At 47.4% G+C, this 19,189-nt stretch overlaps 1 protein-coding gene across 7 annotated transcripts in view; it reads right to left on the minus strand.

Moving 5' to 3' along the window:
• The window catches only part of GAS7 (growth arrest specific 7), a 224,483-nt gene that overhangs the window by 20,653 nt on the left and 184,641 nt on the right, over positions 1-19,189 (minus strand). For all 7 annotated transcript variants that reach the window (XM_005305109.3, XM_065562663.1, XM_005305110.3 and 4 more), the window contains 4 exons: positions 18,067-18,141; positions 12,706-12,784; positions 11,309-11,437; positions 6,818-6,941 (listed from right to left, as the gene is read on the minus strand). In XM_005305109.3, the coding sequence (XP_005305166.1) occupies positions 6,818-6,941; positions 11,309-11,437; positions 12,706-12,784; positions 18,067-18,141 (407 nt within the window). The remainder of the gene's footprint in view (positions 1-6,817; positions 6,942-11,308; positions 11,438-12,705; positions 12,785-18,066; positions 18,142-19,189) is intronic.

The raw sequence follows: 19,189 nt of genomic DNA on the forward strand, positions 1-19,189 counted from the left end.
CACAAACAGTACCCCCAGGGGTGGGGCTCAGAGTCTATTTAAACAGACTGCAGGACCACCTTCCCAAATTTTGCATCTACTCTGGATGCCACAGTAATGGCATAATGGTTTGTGAATGTATATCTGTATCAACAACCATGCAGCAGTCCTGTAAATATCCAATATTCAGATGTCACTTAAGAATGCTAGTGATGTAGCCTGTGGTCTCGCAGAACGGGCTTGGACCTGTTGAGGGGGCATAGCTGAAGCTGTTTCATAGGCAGTCTTGATGCAGGGAGTTATCCACTTAGAGTTTGTCTGAGAGGAGATTGCCTGTCCTTTCATACGGTCTGTATCCGACACAAACAGATGAGGCGAAGCATGGAAGAGTTTAGTCCTGTCCAGGCAGAAGGTCAGACATCTTCTGACATCTAATGTGTGAAGGCGCTGCTCCTCTGGTTATGAATGCGGCTTAGAAAAAAACACAGGCAACTATACCACCTTGTTCAAATGAAACTGAGACCACTCTGGTTAAAAACTTTGAGTGTGGTCATAAAGTTACCATGTCGGTGGAGATGTGTGAGAATTCCGCACACACTCTCCTTGCAGATGTAATGGCTATCAGGAATGTGGTTTTCTGAGACAAAAAGGGCAGTGGACAGGATGCCAGGGGCTTGAATGGAAGGCTCAGAAAGAGCGGCCAAACCCATGTTTAGGTTCCACAAGGGAACAGGCTCTAGGACTGGAGAACGTAATTGGAGAAGTCCTTTTACAAATCTCGTCATCATGGCATTGGAAAAAAATGATTTTCCCTGAATAGGGGAGTTGGGAGGGTGAAACTCTGATACTGCTGCCAGAGGCACTCTCAGTGAACTGAGCACAAGGCCCAATTTCTGAAGATGTAGCAGGTACTCAAAGTTGTCCTGGATAGAAGACTACATCAGTTACATCCCGCAGACCAATCTTCTTCATCCCAATCATGCAGCAACCATGCCGTAAGGTGCAGGGAGCTGAGCACAAGATGGAGGGTGCGGCTCTGGTTCTGAGTGGGCAGGTTGGGATCAGGGCCGGCTCTAGGTTTTTTGCTGCCCCAAGCAAAAAAAATTTTGGCTGCTCCCCTCCGCCCCCCCATCCCAGCCCTGGACTCCTCACCGCACCCCCCCTGCCGCCCAAACCCTGGGCTCTCCTCCACCACCCGCACCCCCCTACTGCCCCAGCCCTGGGCTCTCCCCCCCCCCCCACACACACACCCCTGCCGCCCCAGCCCTGGGCTCTCATCCCCCCACTCGCATCCCCAGCCGTCCCAGCCCTGGGCTCTGCCCTACCCCCCCACCATTGCCCCCCCCCACACCTCCTGCTGCCCCAGCCCTGGGCTCTCCCCGCCCCCCACCTGCACCCTCCTTCCGCCGCAGCCCTGGGTCACTGGTAACTCGCTCCCAGGGCACGTCATTCAGGCAGGAATTTTAGATGTGCACAGAACACAGACAGGACTGGTTCCCATATGGTTACAGAAATGCAGTAAAGTGAAACAATTTTCAGCTTGTGTGATTGGAGGATATCTGGATGCATATTATAAGACTGTCCTCCATAAATGAGGAAAAGTTGAGGTGCCTTTATTATTCTTTTGTTCTACTCTTTCTTTCTATGGGGAATTTGCCAATGCAATATCACTGTCTTCCTTTTAAACAAACAAACAAACAAACAAACAAACAAACAAACAAACAAACAAACAAACAAAAAAGGCAATGGCTGTTGAAAATAGCAATTCCAGTCCTAATAACCACTGGGAAGCATTTATTGCTCAATTTTATCCTACTTTTTCTACAGCAAGTTACAGTGGATCAGTATATTTGATTTGGGAGAAATGAAGTAACAGCTGCCCAAACTGAGCTTGAGCATTCCTGAATTTTGAGGTGTTCAAATCTGGAAGGCAGGTGCTGGGGGGAGCGGGGGCTGTGGCTCCGCAGGGGAGCACGGCAGCATGTATGCAGCAGCGTGTCTGGCACTGCGCGAAGCCAGAAACGCTGGTCTGAGTGGCACGGTAAGGGGGCTGGGAGGTTGGAGAAGGGGTAAGAGATTCCGGGGGCAGTCAAGGGACAGAGAGCAGGGGGGTTGGATGGGGCGGAGGTTCAGGGGGGCAGGGAGAAGGGGGGTAGATGGGTCAGTGGTTCGGGGGGGCACTCAGGGGACAGGCAGCAGTTGGATAGGCATGGGAGTCCCAGGGGTTTGTCAGGGGACAGGTGGGGGTGGAGTCCTAGGGGGGGACTTGGGGGGGGGGTCTCAGGAGCGGGCAGTTGGGGACAAGGAGAAGGGAGGCTTAGATAGGGGGTGGGGTTCTGGGGGGCAGTTGAGGCAGGGGTCCCAGGAGGGGGTGATCAGGGGACAGGGAGCAGGGGGGTTGGATGGTTGGGGTTTCTGTGGGGGGCAGTCGGAGGGAGTGGATGGTGGCAAGGTGGGGCTACCCTCCCTCCCCGTGGAGTGTCCTGTTTTTTGAATGTTAAAATATGGTATCCCTACCCTTCCCAGTGCAGCTCTCCATTCATAGCAGGGCTGTAGCATGAAGTCTCAGCTTCCTCACTCCCTCCCTCTCTTTCCTGTTGGTAGTGGCCAAGGGAATTCTGGGAAATGTAGTTCTTTCCCTGCTCCAGGGCTGGCTCTATAGGCAGGGAGCTAACCAAGGAACTACAGCTCCCAGGGCCCCCTGTTGGTTCTTAGCTCCCATGCTGGATCCCAGCTACCCCTGCAAATGGGCTGCCCCAAGCACGTGCTTGCTTTGCTGATGCCTAGAGCGATAGGGAGGAAGGGTACGAAAGGTTGAACCAATAGCACACCTAAGTGGAATATACGTCTGCATCTACTTGAAGAAGAATTTAGGGTCTAATCTGGCCTGCAGAGTGTGCTCACTTGTGAGAAGGTCACCACACATTGAGTTGGCAGGCCTGGAAGTTCAAGATCATTTTCCTAGTGATCTGAGCACATTGAATATGGAAATTACTGAGACCAGGTAAACATAGAAGCCCTTGATGGCATTTTAGACTACAATCACCCAGCTGCCTTTTTTAGTTGGTAACACTGCCACAGTATTTGCACTATTCCTTATAGAAAGCATGACATGACGGGCTACAGCAGCGATCTCTCTCTACTCCCACTTAAATGCAGAAAGGAGTTTCCTAAGTGTTTTAGTGAAGAAACGCAGATGACAGTGTTTTGCTGGCACCCAGCCCCAGGTCTGTAGCAGATGCAATCCCAACAGTAGTACAGCAACCCAGTGTTTGCAGGAGAACCAAGTTGTGGTAATGTTAAGGGAAAACCCTGAAAGGACTGGTGAGAATTGTATCAGGACCAGTGACTGAGGGAGCAGAGCTGCTCCGAGTGATACAGGTTGACAATTCAGGGTACTTATGGGGCAGATTTGCCATTGCTGCTCAAGGTTTGCACAGTGGTAAATGTGCTTTTTCCCCCCCATCTATGCCTGTTAAAGTGAGTCAGCTCTTTCCTTTCACATGCAGACTTTGCAACACTTATTCACTCCTTTGTCACTTATCAACATGGCACCTCCGCACCTCACAGTCTTTGATGAAGGTAGCTGCACAACTCCCGTGAGGGAGGGCAGTGCAATTCCCACCATTTCACAGAGCAGGAACTGCAGCCCAGAGAGGCTAAGTGACTAGCCCAAAGGCACACAGGGAATGCGTGACACAGCAGGGAAGTGAACCTGGGTCTCCCCAGGCCATGGCTAGCATCCTAACCACCAGACCATCCAGCCTCTTTAAGATTGCAAGACTAGACTACTCTAATATTCTCTGTATGGGGACTATCGTGTGTGACTGCTTGGAAGATGAAGCTTGTGCAGAAATACAACAGCCTGCTTGTTAGGGGGTGCCTTTACCAATGTGCTTTGTAAGCTGCACTGTCTGCCTAGCAGGTTCCAAGTACAGATCAAAATGTCCATTTGGATCTTCAAAGCACTCTCAGGGATAGGCGCCGACTCCGTGGGTGCTCCGGGGCCGGAGCACCCATCGGGAAAAATCAATGGGTGCACAGCAGCTCCCCACCCCCCCCAGCTCACCTCTGCCTCCTCCCCTGAGCGCACTGCGTGCCCGCTTTTCCCCCCTAGCTCCCAGCGCTTCCCGCTGCGAAACAGCTGTTTCACAAGGCTGGGAGGGAGGGGGAAGGAGGGGGAACGTGGCGTGCTTGGGGAAGAGGTGGGGCCAGGGCGGGGATTTGGGGAAGGGGTCCAATAGTGGCAGGGAGGTTGCGGAGTTGGGGTGGGGACTTGGGAAAGGGATGGGGTGGAGAAAGGGTGGAGTTGGGCAGGGGGGCAAGTACCCACCGGCGCCAGGGAAAGTTGGCGCCTATGCTCTCAGGTTTGGAGCCTGGAAGACCACCTCTCCCTGTGCCAAACTGCTGGTTGTAAGCAGTGGAGCTCCAGGGGCAGGGGCAGCTTGTTCTTTAGGAATACACTGGCCTCTGGAATTCCCTTCCCCCTGCTCCACCAGAGCCTGGATTTTTGGCCTTCTGCATATACTGTAAGAGCTGTATTTTCCCCTAGCATTTGGAGAGAAGACTGATGGAAGGGGATGTTATTTTGCTTGTTGGCAGGCAGCCATAGCTGTAATTATCAGGGTAAGATGGGCAGCTCGTAAACAATTTATTATATGAGTTTCCATTTCATTTCTTGCTGTGACACATCAAAAGACACAGAGCCTGGGGCGAGCACTGAGTTATTATTATACACAGCAATGAATAAGCTGCATTCTATGTATTCCAGCACCATTTTCCTTGCGCTCTGTCTCAGACAGTGTCCAGGGCCTTGGCAATGGAGCAGCATTCCGGGGGCAATTAGCTAGCTACCTCCAGATCATGGATTTTACTTGCACTAGCTGCGGTTTCTGCCAAGGCAGCAGAGCCCAGCCTGTGCTGGAGGCACTCAGCACCTCTCCGGATTTGGCTCTTTCAGACATCTTGGGGCTGAGCACCAGGAAAACCTTGGGTTAGGTTAGATGGGCTGAGGCCCAGCCTTTCTTTGAAAGAGTAAATCTGCTTTCCGGATTAATTAGCTATTCATTAGGGATGCGGGGTCACTGTGGTGAAGGCCCCCCCTGTGGCGTGGCTGCCATACTGCACATTGCAGCACAGCTGGCTGCCAATGGGGCTCCTGGCCCTGCAGCATAGATCCCAGGAAGAGAAAGCACAGAGTAGGGAGCTCAGGCTTCTGTGGGGCAACTCCAGATCATGTGCACACGTCCCTTTCTGCCTGTTCTCCTGCTCTGCCAGATCCAGGAGGAGTCTAGTGGTGGGTGCCAGGGAATGGGGAAGAGCCCCAAGCCTGGTGGGTGCACGTGTGTATGCAGGCAATAGCGTGTGAGTGTGTGGCAGCATTCAGAGCTTGGGTGGGGGGGTTCAGACCCGAGGCGTGGTGGGTGGGGGGTTCTCAGGATGGGGGAGATAGGTGTGGAGGGAATAGGGTTGCCAGGCATCCGGTTTTCGACTGGAATGCCTGGTCGAAAAGGGACCTTGGCGGCTCTGGTCGGCACCGCCAACTGTGCCGTTAAAAGTCCAGTTGGCGGCGGGGGCCCGGGCCTAGAGCAGGCTCCCTGCCTGCCCTGGCTCCGCGTGGCTACCAGAAGCGGCTGCCAGATCCTGGCGGCCCCTAGACACATGGGCGGCCAGGGAGGATCCAGTGTTTCACTCAGAACATGGCCAATCTGCAGACAGTGGAGCATGTGATACCTGCACCACTGACAGCTATTTTGGGTACAAAAGTCAGTGATTTATGGAAGTTTTGGAAGATGCAGCCACATCCCTTGCAAGGCTGTCTGTGGACAGCTTCTGCTGCTGCCTCTGTGCTCCTTATCAACTCCAACAGGAGCCAGAGGATCTGTTTGATTTACAGATAGGCAAAAATAAACTATTATATAAAAAAAACAACATTGTTTTGATGATGTTCTCAGATCATGTGTTGTCCCAAATGGATCATCCCAAGGCTCTCTCCTGCCACCTAGTGGACAGAATCAACCAACATATTCATAGTTTTGTAAAGGCCAGTAATTGTGAAAGCTATGAAGAATAAGGCCCAGATACTCAAATGTACTTAGATGCCTAAACCTCAGATTTAGGTGCCTAAGTCGTAGTGTTAGGCACCACTGAGTCCACAAAACCCCTACTTAGCTGCCACTGAACCCTGCAGGTGTTAAATTCACGTGGCACCTAACTTTTTGCTATAACAGTTCCCTAGCTGCCTAAATTTCTGCACTGGGGTATGCGCACTTCTGCCTAAATTCTACTGCAATCCATGAACCGGGTGATACCTGCGGGAAGATACCTGTGGGGCCTAATCTGGTAGGCATGTTCAGAGACTGACTGCCAGATTGGGCCCCATTCAAAGCCAGCTCTACGCTGCTGACTCTCAAATCTCTTTCCACCATTGACGTTTCTCCTTCCATCCAATTTCCTAGCTTGGCCTGTCTCGCCGATATCGCCTCTTGGATGTCTTGTCATCCGTTAAGCTTACCATGGCCAAAATCAAGCTCCTTCTCTTCCTTCCCAAATCTTCTCCGGTTCCCCGCTTCTCTATCATTGTTGACATCATCCCCATCCTCCACACCACTCAGACCCACAATCTGGTGGTTACTTTTTCCTCCCCCCTTTTCCTTCCCCCATACATGCAAATTCTGCTGCTGCTTGCTCATCACCTCGCCAGGAACATCTTTTTTTTCCCATCCCGACAGCCTCATCTCTCATTCTGGCCTCCTTTGCACCCCAACTCATCTACTGCAACATACTGGCTTCCCTAATTCAGTTTACCAGATATGAACCTCAAGCCTCACCCACTCACCAGCCTGAGTGGACTTCCGCCTCGCTTTCTTGATCTCCTCTTCTGTCTTGTTGCTGAGCTTTATCTCCAACTGCTGGGTTTTCATTTCCAGATCCTTCTGCCTCTCTGTCAGGGCTTTCCGGGCCTGTAATAAACAAAGCACACCAGACATGCCTTACAGGAGAAGAACTTCCAGCTGCCTCATGATGTCTATAGAGTCCGTCTCCTCCCAAATGAAATCATCCCTGTACAGAAAGTAGGTACTCTGTAGTGATATGTATGTTGGGGACATTTTATGTCACCCAATGTGTCCTTTAAAGCCCGGTTCTCATCAGCTTCAGCCAGCCTGTCTCAGCAGTGATTAGGTTTGAGGACAGAAACCTCTCGTTTGCTAACCAAGAAGCCAAGTGAAAAGCTGAGGGAATTGTCCCTCCTGACTTAGATTGAAAACCCTCTATGGCAATGACAATACAAGCTGCACAGGTGATCATGCACCAAGTGGCACAGAGCCCTTGTTAGGACTGCTCTTGATGGCTCTGTGGTCTGCTTAACAATCCACAGACACTGGGGACCTGGCCAGGCAATTTCATGAGAAGAAATGACAACTTACAAGAACCCGGGTGTTACCCTATAGTCAATGACCCATTAGAGCTCGGTGAAATTTTCTGGATGAATCATTTATTAGCCAAAAATGTAGTTTTAAATCAGCTGGAGCTAGTAGTGAGTACAATAAGTGGGTTTCCCATATTGTAGGTGAGTACTCTAAGCACTGGACTCTTGGGTCCGCGGGGGGTGGGTCTCAATTTCCTCTTGAAGCTGTTCCATTCTGTATAATTAATCAACTATTCATTGCAGCAGGGACTGGAACCCACATGCCCCCCAGATCACTGGGCTTACAGAGTCACTCTTCTGCTCTTTCTCTGGCTCAATACATATTTAATATTAAACAAAGTGCTACAGCTTTAGCAGGAGAGACTGCAAGAGCCCACCCCAGCCCCAGAATATCCGATAGCTCAGTGGATGTGGCCCTTGGCTATAACCCTAGAAACCCAAGTTCTAGTCCCTTGTGCCTGATGTAGAGCAAGACTATGACCTTAAGTCTTGCACTTTAAAAGCAAGAGCCCTAACCACCATCCTATAGGATCTGGAGTGGGGGGTACCTCTTCCTTTAGTGGCTTTGTGAATGGCATCTCCAAATTTCATTTGCTTTTAATAGAAAAAGTGGTTTAAAATACCCAGAATCTAAGTGATACATTCATATGACCCAAAATGTTTGTTTCACTGAGAAAACCAAAGAATTTTCATTTTGGGTTGATCTGAAATGAACTGGGGTTGGGTTTTTGGTTTGACCAACAAACTGATGAACTGATTATTGCTCAGCTTTAGTCCGATGTAGCGAGGACTCGTGTTATAAGGGTTAGCGATATTAAACAGCAGATTCATTTGATAGTCCTAATTGCTGCCCCATTACCCACGGGTCTTATGTTAGGGACACAAAGGCCTCTCCATTTTGTTCCTGTTACCTTCTGGGGTGGCTGGTTGGGGTCCCCATCTCCAGCAGCTGCTAAGGGGGGGGACACTGCCACCCCCAATTTGACAGATGTGCACTCGTGTCATCAGACGAAGGGCTGCTGCCCTCCCCACATAGTGCAGACACACTGGCAAACTGAAATCTGGTGGCCCAGAGTGCAAGGGGTTTCCCCGTGATGAAGGGAAACCCTGCAGAGAAACTGGCGATCTGGGTCAGGTCTGGGGCTTGAAGGGAGATGGGGCACTGCAGGAGGGAGGGAGAAGCCATGGGTCTAATATTTCTGTCTTGGGGCACAAGAACAGGTGAAATTAAAAGGTGGAAAATTCAAAACTGATAAAAGAAAATACTTTTTCACACAATGTGTAATCAGCCTATGGAACTCACTGCCACTGGATGTCACTGAGGCCCAAAGCTTACCAAGATTTAAAGGGGGATTGGACATTTTTTATATTACAAAAATATCCAGAGTTATCATAGTAAATACTAAAAGGAGAGAACGTTGAAAGGAATACAAACCCTCCTGCTACCAGGCTCTGAGTATGAGGGCCTAAGAGGAGACTTTCATGGGGAGTCATTGCCCCACATCTGCTACTGCAGGGTTCTGGCACTTTCCTCTGCAGTGGCAAGTGCTGGCCACTATCAGAGACAGGATCCTAGACTAGATAGTCCTCAGGTCTGATGCAGCCTGGCAATGCCTACATTCCTATGACATGTAAGTACAAGGCTTGGGGGGTGTGCCACAGCTTCTTGCTCATGCCCTCGCCTCTTGCAATGGGTGAGAGTAATTACAGGAAGGGAGGTCCAATGGCTACGGTACTGCACAGAGATGCAGGGGATCTGCTTTCAATTTCTGACTCAGCCACAGGCTTCCTGGGTGACCTTAGGCAAGTTCCTCAATATATTCTGTGCCTCAGTTCCCCTCTGTAAAAGCAGGGATAGCATTTCCCTGCACCACAGCAGTGTTGTGAGGATAAAATTCATGAATGATTGTGAGGCAATGATGAAAGCAGTGCAGATAGTCCAAAAATATGAATCATCTCCAGTCACCAATGGAGCAAGCCAGACACTCAGCCCTTGCAATACTGTCCATTGAAAAAAAAAATTGTTGGAGATCTGGGCTCCTTCAATGTGCCAAATGAATTCATATACAAAAAGGCTTTCACAGTGCAATTCAGAATGAGTTTAATCTACAGAGTGCTTTATATCAGCCTGTTTCTGTGTAGCAGAGATAAAATATAAAGCTAGACAGCCAGGGAAGAAAAAGTATATCTTGGACAGCAAGCAAAAAAGGGCTCAGTTCACCTGCTCTAGCAAAGGGCTTTTCAGGGTCTAAGCATTTAAGACCAGGGTTGTTAAAAATCATGATTACAAACTGATTTTTAAATTCAAATCCTTATTTTTAATGTGTTGATCAGATTTTGTTATTTGCATGGTGCTTGTTCTTTACTGTCTTCTTATTCTATAGTCTTCAATTGTGAATGTGGATGTCTTGAACTTTTCTTTAGTTTTCTGATATAGAATTTCAGGGATTTTTTCTGTTTTCTTTTCTTTTTTTTTAACATTTTAATCTGAAGTTGCAGTAACAAAATTTTAAATTAGTTTTTACATAGTCTTAATCTGATTTAAATTAACAATTTATTTAAAAAATCAAGTGATTTAAATAATGATTTAAATCAATCACCTTGATTTAAATTGCTCCATCATGTTAACAGACCTAATTTGAGAGTATAATTACTGCCACTGTACATGCAGGTGAGGAAACTGTAGGCACACATTATCATGTTACCCACCTGTGAATACATTTACCCTTTCTGTATGCACAGTTGCTGAGGTTACCTAAACACACAAGTTAGACGTGTTTTGCACAAGATGTTGCCTGTTTAGTTAAAAATCAGGCCAACACTCTTTTGCCCCCTGTAACATATTGGAGATTTTGACGTAATTTGGAGGCTGCTATTTGTGTATGTGCTGAGTTACACACCGACATCCCAGCTCTGGAATAATGGCTCTCTACATCGACTTCACAGGCAATTACTGATGGGTTAATTTTGCAGCTTTGAAAGATTTTGAGAGAGGAATATTTGGTGTTGGGCTTAGAGGGCATTGAAGCTGATGGTAATGGAGCCTGGCAGAAGGCTATCTCCTTTGTCTGTGTCATGCTGAGCAGATGCCACCCAAGGGGTCTGTATTTGTTTTCTGATCCACTGATTTAATTATCCCTCTGGATAAATGGTTGGATAATGCTTGCTTCAGACATGAGTCTAAAGAACTTAGCACAGCTGGGAAAAGTGCTTTCCATGTAAGCAGTGCAGACTGACAGTTTTCCATGTGCTGTGTCCCTGGCTGTCTGGGAAGGCAATGTGATGTGCACTCCAGCATATAGTTTGATTCCTGTGAGAATACTCAGCAGGGACTTAACAACCAACACCTGGATCATTCAGCAGTATTGTGTTTCGGCTTCATACAGGACACAAACAGTGCTGGCACCTGGCTTTTCCTGCCCTTTCTCCAGTCAGAGAGTCAGTCAGGAGAAGGGGTGGAGCATGACCTCAGCTGTCTGCTGAAGGTGTGTGTACAACAGGCAGAGGCTTTGCTGGTGACCTTAGGTGACCCAAGTTAGATTGACATCCCTGCCAGGCCCTGTCTGGCTAATGTGACCATGGAGCATGCATCAGGATGGATATTTTCACCTAATGCCATAGCAATATATTAACTTAGAGAGTGAGAAGGGTTGGGTTAGAGACACAATTCAGTGTAACAAAAATATCTCCAGATATGACGCTGCCTCTCTGGTTTCCTATTAATCACCAGAACAGAACAAGACTTTAGGAGTTTAGCACGGGAGACCACACACAGCCTCTGGCAGAGTTCTCTCCTGTGTAGTTAGAAGCTGAAGAGAAGCATTCCATGAGTTGTTTTTTCTTGTCACCCAGATGAGATTATCCCACCAAAGCTCACTCTGCTTCATTCTCTGCTCTTACCTTTTCTACTGCTGTGTAGCGACTAGCCAGCTGCTTCCTTAAATCCGCGATGTGATGGTCATATTTCTTCATGTCTTTCTTAAAGTTCTCTCTGAAGTTGAGCAGTGGTTTCTCCACCTCACTCTGGAGCTGGGAATGACAATAGAAAGGGGCACTGGGAAGTGCAAACAGCCAAGCGCTGATCAGGAGCATAACAGGACTGGATGAAGTTAGCTGTTTCTCCTGAAAGGCTTGCTCACAATGGACGAGAATGCGGTGCTCATACTTAGCCAGAGATGTAATTTTAGCAGCATGATGGCAGAATGGACTAAGGATCTTTCCCTTCCCAAAGAAAGCCTGGAGCAAAGCTGCCTCCACCCCAACCCATCAGTTAAGGGAGCATAGGAGCAATTTCTCAAAGGTCACAAATTCTTAAGCTCTTGCTATCCTCTCTCATTGGAAAGCCTGAAACCTTTAATCTCCAATAGAGATACTTGTAACAGCCACCGTCACAGTGCCTCGTACACAGGTAACGGATTTCCCCAGCCCACGCCCTGGGGGGATAGTGCTGTTATCCCCATTTTCTGATGGGAACTGAGGCCCAGAGAGAGAGAGAGTGACTTACCCCAGGTGATCCAGGGAGCCAGTGGCAGGACCAGGAATTAAACCCAAACCTCCTGTGCCTTAACCACAAGACTGTCCCCGCCCCAGCTCGAAGGTGGCAGGAAGCTGCCTCTCCCAGGTGCAGTGCAGGCATCACAGTCACACCCTGAGTTCTCCAGTGAACTGGGACCACACAGACTGTCAGTGCATCCCTCACTGCAGGTGGCCTTGGACAACAGTGAGTGGGAGGGAGGGAGGAAAGAAGGGAGTGGGACTATGGCTCTGCCTCTTTCCCTTTGCATTGGGAAATCGCATGCTGCTCAACATACTTGGACAGAGGTGGCTCTGTGCTCCACTGAGCAAATGGCCTGCAGTGTTTTCCAGCCCTCTCATCAGGTGTGCAAGAGGAAGGAGGTGTCTTGGTCCCCCCCCACATAACCCCTGCACATGAGCTGGCCACACATTGGCCTGTGAGTTTGAATCCTGCTGCTACAGCCAAGGCTATCGGTACCCTTTGCCTTTTGGTGTCAGTGTCCCTCTCTGTAGGACAGGGTGATAATAATAATACTCCCCCATCTGACTCTTAGGTTCTGTTCCCAGCTCTGGCAGCAGAGTGGGATCTAACGGGTTAGAACAGTGTTGCAGAGAGCATAGGAAAACACACAGCTTTGACAGATTTCCTTAGTGCTCTCAGATGTTTGCCATTTGGACCACCTGTGTATGTTCATATTTTCCTTATTAATATCCCCCAAAGGCTAGACCACTACCAAACTCCTGGAGAATGCTCTGTGTGAACAAAGGAGCTTGCAGATTACCTTAGAGGAAAATTTGAGATGAACCTCTGCCTCATCCGCCAGACTTTTCTTCAGCTGGGCCCAGGCCTCGCCTAAGGTGCTGAAAAACACAATGCATCACTGGTCAGTGCCCTGATCTGTGCCTTGTACCCATGCATGGCCCCCACTGGAATTCATGAGGCAACCTTTCATTTGTGCAGTGTATCAGCCCCTGCATTGTATCATACTCAATATACATGTATGCACCATTCAACTACTACAGCTTAATCAATCAGACTGTTGTCCCCTCCAGCATTAAGACAGTAGTACCAGTTCACACCTCTCACATCTCAGACACAAAGACCTGGACAGCCCCCTCCCAATAGAATTCCCTCACATTAGCTAATGGAAAATGTAAAAACCTTCTATCATCCACAATGTTTAGAATCCCGGCGCCTGCAGACCTCTGAAACCCTATGTACAAAAGTGGTTTAGCTGCGTGTCTGCTTCATAGCCCTCAGTTCCGTCTTAAAGACACCTGCCGCTGAAAACATTGTCAGATCTCCAGGCAAATCACCGAAGTGCACACAGTGTCCCACTTTCCACAGTGAAAATGATGGAAATAAAAACCTTCAATTACAGGCAGTCAAGAGAGCAACAGTAGCAGAGTGCCCAGAAGGCAAAAAGCCAAATAATGGTAGGATCAGATTAATATTTTCAAATTAACACTGAATTTCATCTTTCATTGTAAGCAGGAATTCAATCTATGGATTTGTTTTTGTTTCTGTATGAAGATAAGTGTACCCTCCCCAAATTTACAACACCTAATCTGTGAGTGAAGACTGAATTTCTAGAGGATTTCAAGTAAATTTAGTATTCAGATGATGAGTAAAAATAAACTAAAAATGTTTCCTTTATGGAATGCCTCTAGCTGCTCCAAGTCTGCCTGTAGGAAGGTCCAGCTTTCTGACCCGCATAGCAATACAGGCGGTACACAAGTTTGATAGATCCTGAATTCTGTCTCAGTACAAAGACATTTTTGCATCCATAAGTGAGACATGGACTTCATGCTGGAGGTGGCAAGCTCTGTTCACTGAAGAACATCCAGTTTGTTGCAGCCGTTTGAACTCTGTGTGCAGCTAGGTAGATGAACACATCAATGCTCTCCACAGAATCCAACCCCACCTGCACAGAACCTTAGACTTCCCCAGAAACACACACCACACACTGAGTCTGCACACAGATGGCACACAGATGGCAGTGCTGAATTGGAGAAGCTGCTGCTCAGCTTGTAATCAAGGTGTGGTGTTACACAGTGAAGGGGATTAATGTGTGGTGGGTAAAGGTGTTTCTTGCACTGGAAGAAGAAGGAAGCTCTCTGTGAAGCTGTGGAATCTCTCGCTGCCAGTAGAAAGGTGCTGGGTCATGTTAGGACACAGATAAGAGATGTCCCATAACTTGGCTTTCTTTTGTTTGAAGTATTTGCCTGGAGGGCTGTTCCGCTTACCTAACTTTAAACTAGGGCTGTCAAGCGATTAAAAAAATTAATCACGATTAATCACACAATTTAAAAGAATAATCGTGATTAATCACACGATTTATCGCACTGTTAAACAATAACAGAATACCATTTATTTAAACAGTTTTGGATATTTTCTACATTTTCAAATATATTGATTTCACTTACATCACAGAGTACAAAGTGTACAGTGCTCACTTTATATTTATTTTTTATTACAAATATTTCCACTGTAAAAAAGAAAAGTACTGTAACAGTATTTTCAATTCACCTAATACAAGTATTGTAGTGTAATCTCTTTATCATGAAAGTTGAACTTACATATATAGAATTATGTACAAAAAAATAACTGCATTCAAAAATAAAACAATGTAAAACTTTAGAGTCTACAAGTCCACCCAGTCCTACTTCTTATTCAGCCAATCGCGCAAACAAGTTTGTTTACATTTGCAGGGCATAATGCTGCCCACAATCATGTGCCTATCACCTGAAAGTAAGAACAGGCGTTCTCATGGTGCTGTTGTAGGCGGCGTTGCAAGATATTTATGTGCCAGATGTGCTAAAGATTCATATGTCCCTTCATGCTTCAACCACCATTCCAGGGGACCTGCGTCCATCCTGATAATGAGTTTTGCTCGATAACCATCCAAAGCAGTGCGGACTGACACATGTTCATTCTCATTAGCCGAGTCAGATGCCACCTGCAGAAGGTTGATTTTCATCTTTGGTGGTTTGGGTTCTGTAGTTTCCGCATCTGACTTATAGACTCATAGACTCATAGACTCATAGACTTTAAGGTCAGAAGGGACCATTATGATCATCTGGTCTGACCCCCTGCATGCTGCAGGCCATAAAACCGTCCCTACCCCTTCCCTGGACTCTGCTGTTGAAGTCCCCAATCCTGTTTTTAGTGACTTCAATCGGCAGAGACCCTCCTGCTAGAGATCCCTGCCCCATGCTGCGGAGGAAGGCGAAAAACCTCCAGAGGCTCAGCCAATCTGCCCTGGAGGAAAATTCCTTCCCGACCCCAAATGTGGCGATCAGTAAGACCCCGAGCATATAGGCAAGAGTCTCCAGCCCGACCCCGTTAGCCATTATACTATTTACCCACCATTGCTTGGCTTTCCTTGACTACTATGTTTTACCATTAAACCATTCCCTTGCTCTTTTAAGACTTCTGAAAGCATGCTCCACACCTCGTCCCTCTCAGGTTTTGGAAGGCACTTCAGATTCTTAAACATTGGATCAAGTGCTGTTGCTATCTTTAGAAATCTCACATTTGTACCTTCTTTGCGTTTTGTCAAATCTGCTGTGAAAGTGTTCTTAAAATGAACATGTGCTGGGTCATCATCCGAGACTGCTATAACGTGAAATATATGGCAGAATGTGGGTAAACAGAGTAGGAGACATACAATTCTCCCCCCAAGGAATTCAGTCACAAATTTAATTAATGTATTAGTTTTTTAACGAGCATCATCAGCATGGAAGCATGTCCTCTGGAATGTTGGCCGAAGCATGAAGGGGCATACGAATGTTTAGCATATCTGGCACGTAAATACTTTGCAATGCCAGCTACAAAAGTGCCATTCTCACTTTCAGGTGACATTGTAAATAAGAAACAGGCAGCATTTACACGGAACACATCACCGGCCACCGCCAATACCAAGAGCGAGCCGATTAGACCTCGCCCACCTGCAAGGGAGAAGGGACTCGCTAACCCCCCCCTCCTCCCCCCACTGGACCTTACCCCCTGAGCCCCTAACCCACCCAACCTCACCGGCCACCGCCAACTCCGGGAGCGAGCCAGGGAAACCTCGCCCACCCACAAGGGATCTACCACCCCCCCCCCGCTGGGCCTGAGCCCCAAATCCGCCCACCCAACCTCACTGGCCGCCGCCAATGCCAAGAGCGAGCCGGGGAGCCCTTGCCCACCGACAAGGGGGCAGAGATCCTACCCCCTGAGCCCCTTCCCACCCAACCCCACCGGCCGCTTCCAGTGCTGAGGGCGAACCAGGAAGACCTTGCCCACTTGTAAGGTGGAGGGGTCCCATCCTTCCCCCCCCCCCCCGCCCCAGCCCTGAACCCGTCCAACCCCATCGGCCACCACCGATAACGAGAGTGTGCCAAGGGGACCCTGCCCACCGGCAAGGGGGAAGTGGCCTATATTCCCCCCCCCCCCCGATGGGCCTTGTCTCTTGAGCCCTGAACCCACCCAACCTCACCGGCCACCGTCAATGCCAAGGAGTGAGCCGGGGAGACCTCACCTGCCCGCAAGGGGGATGGGACCTATCAACCCCCCCCCCACCCTGCAGGGCTTCTTTCCCCTGGATCCCACCCCGTGAGGGTCGCCCCATCACCATCACCCAACCCACCTACTTGTGCCCATGGCTATTTGTACCCCATGTGTGGATGATTGACCCTCACCGATTATCAACTAGGTCTTGATCTCGCCCACCACCCACCCCCCCATTGGGGACACTACAGTCCGTATGTATTATGTGAGCTGCCAACCCCAACATAACAACATCCCCCCATACTCTGTATGTTCCCCCCAATGACTGACACCTGACTCCTTGAATCGTTTGTACCGTCTTTATTTTTAAATATTATCTGGCACGTAAATACTTTGCAATGCCAGCTACAAAAGTGCCATTCTCACTTTCAGGTGACATTGTAAATAAGAAACAGGCAGCATTACCGCCCGTAAATGTAAACAAACTTGTTTGTCTTAGCGATTGGCTGAACAAGAAGTAGGCTCCAAAGTTTTACATTGTTTTGTTTTTGAGTGCAGTTATGTAACAAAAAATCTACATTTGTAAGTTGCACTTTCATGATAAAGAGATTGCACTACAGTACTTGTATGAGGTGAATTGAAAAATACTATTTCTTTTGTTTGCCATTTTTACAGTGCAAATATTTGTAATAAAAAATAATAATGTAAAGTGAGCACTGTCTACTTTGTGTAGGGTGTTATAATTGAAATCAATATATTTGAAAATGTAGAAAAAAATCCAAATATATTTAATAAATTTCAATTGGTAGTCTATTTTTAACAGTGCAATTAAAACTACAATTAATTGCGATTAATTTTTTTAATTGCGATTAATTTTTTTTAGTTAATTGCGTGAGTTAACTGCGATTAATTGACAGCCGAACTTTAACCCCTTTTAAATGGTTTTTGTTCATTAAATGAATTCTATTATAAGGATTTATAATTAGAGACCATTAATTGTGAAACCAACTCCTAGCACCCCTGTACTCTAGCCCCCAAAAGATTCTCCTGGTCTTCTCTTGAACACATCTAGTGACGGGGCCTCCACATCAGTGACTTCTGTCAATGGCACAGAAACGTGCTAGTGCAGGGAAACTAAAGCAGTGTACATGAGCCCTCCCCTGCCTTCTTTGGCATATCACTTCTGGGCATCCTACCTCCTCCCCAGGGCAGACACAGCGCAAAGGAGAGAGGCTCTCTCCTTTTGCTCCACGGGAGGAAAGAACCCAGGATTAGAAGATGCTGTTGCATCTCCCTCTGTCCTGATGCTACTGGGTCCCCTGAGGGACAGCAATCAGCAACTTCATTTAATGCACAGATCCCTCTGTGATTCCAGCAATGCAGTGCTGCCATGTGCTGAACCCCAAGAATTGCTATAGTTTAGAACAGCTATAATATTAAACATAAATGATTAAAATTTTTAATATTTTGCACAACTGCTCTTAAAAACATACTGGCCCTGTCAATCAATGGACTACTGCTCCAGAAGGTTCTACCCCCCACTAACAAAGCCAGGATAATAGTCTGAATCACCCATTGCTCTATGGAGGGCCTCAAGAGAAGAGCATGTGCCTAAGTTAGGGGAAATGCCTTTTGTGCAAAGGCTCCTTACCCTTCTTCTTGAGCAGCCAGTGAGTTCTGAGACAGTTTGGACAAGTTCTTGGCATATTCTTCCTCAATCTTTATCCTACAGAAAACAGACAGCAGTGAACATATATTAAATATGGACAAAACCACCACACGGCAAAGTAAATCATCAGATTTTCCAGTGGGGCCTTACTCATGAGTGTTTCTTTTTATCTATTATAATCAACCTGTGGAACTCACTGATAAAAGATATTGTTGACCCATAAGAATGGTCAGACTGGGGCAAACCAATGATTCAGCTAGCCCAGTATCCTATGTTCTGACAGTGGACAGTGCCAAATGCGTCTGAGGCACTTCTGAGTGATCCATTCCCTGTTGTCCAGTCCCATCTTCTCATAGTTGGAGGTCTAGGGACACCCAGAGCATGGGATTGCATCCCTGACCATCCTGGCTAATAGCCATGGATGGATCTATGCTCCATGAACTTATATAATTATTTTCTGAACTCAATTATACTTTTGGCCTTAACAACATCCCCTGGCAGAGAGTTCCAAAGGTTGACTGTGTATTGTGTAAAGAAGTACTTTGTTTCAAACCTGCTGCCTATTAATTTAATAAAGTTCTTGTATTAGGAAAGGGCTAAATAACACTTCTCTATTCATATTCTCCATATCATTCATAATTTTATAGACCTCTAACATACCCCCCTTAGTCTAAAATGAACAGTCCCCGTCTTTTTAATCTCTCCTCATATGGATGTTTTTCCATACCCCTAATAATTTTTGTTGCCTTTCACCATACCGTTTCCAATTCTAATATATCTTTTTTGAGGTAGGGCAACCAGAACTACATGTCGTATTCAAGGTGTGGGGTACTATGGATTTATATAGTGGTATTAGAAGAACATAAGACTCTCCATACTGGGTTAGACCAATGGTTCATCTAGCACAGTAGCCTCTCTTCTGACAGTGGCCAATGCCAGATGCTTCAGAGGAAATGAACAGAACAGGGCAATTATTGAGCGATCCCAATCCCTGTTGTCCAGTCCAAGCTTCTGTCAGTCAGAGGTTTAGGGGCACCTAGAGCATGGGAGCATTGTGAAATATTCTGTTTTATTATCTATCACTTTTCAAATGGTTCCTAACATT

The sequence above is a fragment of the Chrysemys picta genome, chromosome 12 (assembly GCF_011386835.1).
Source record: "Chrysemys picta bellii isolate R12L10 chromosome 12, ASM1138683v2, whole genome shotgun sequence".
Classification (NCBI taxonomy): Eukaryota; Metazoa; Chordata; order Testudines; family Emydidae; genus Chrysemys; species Chrysemys picta.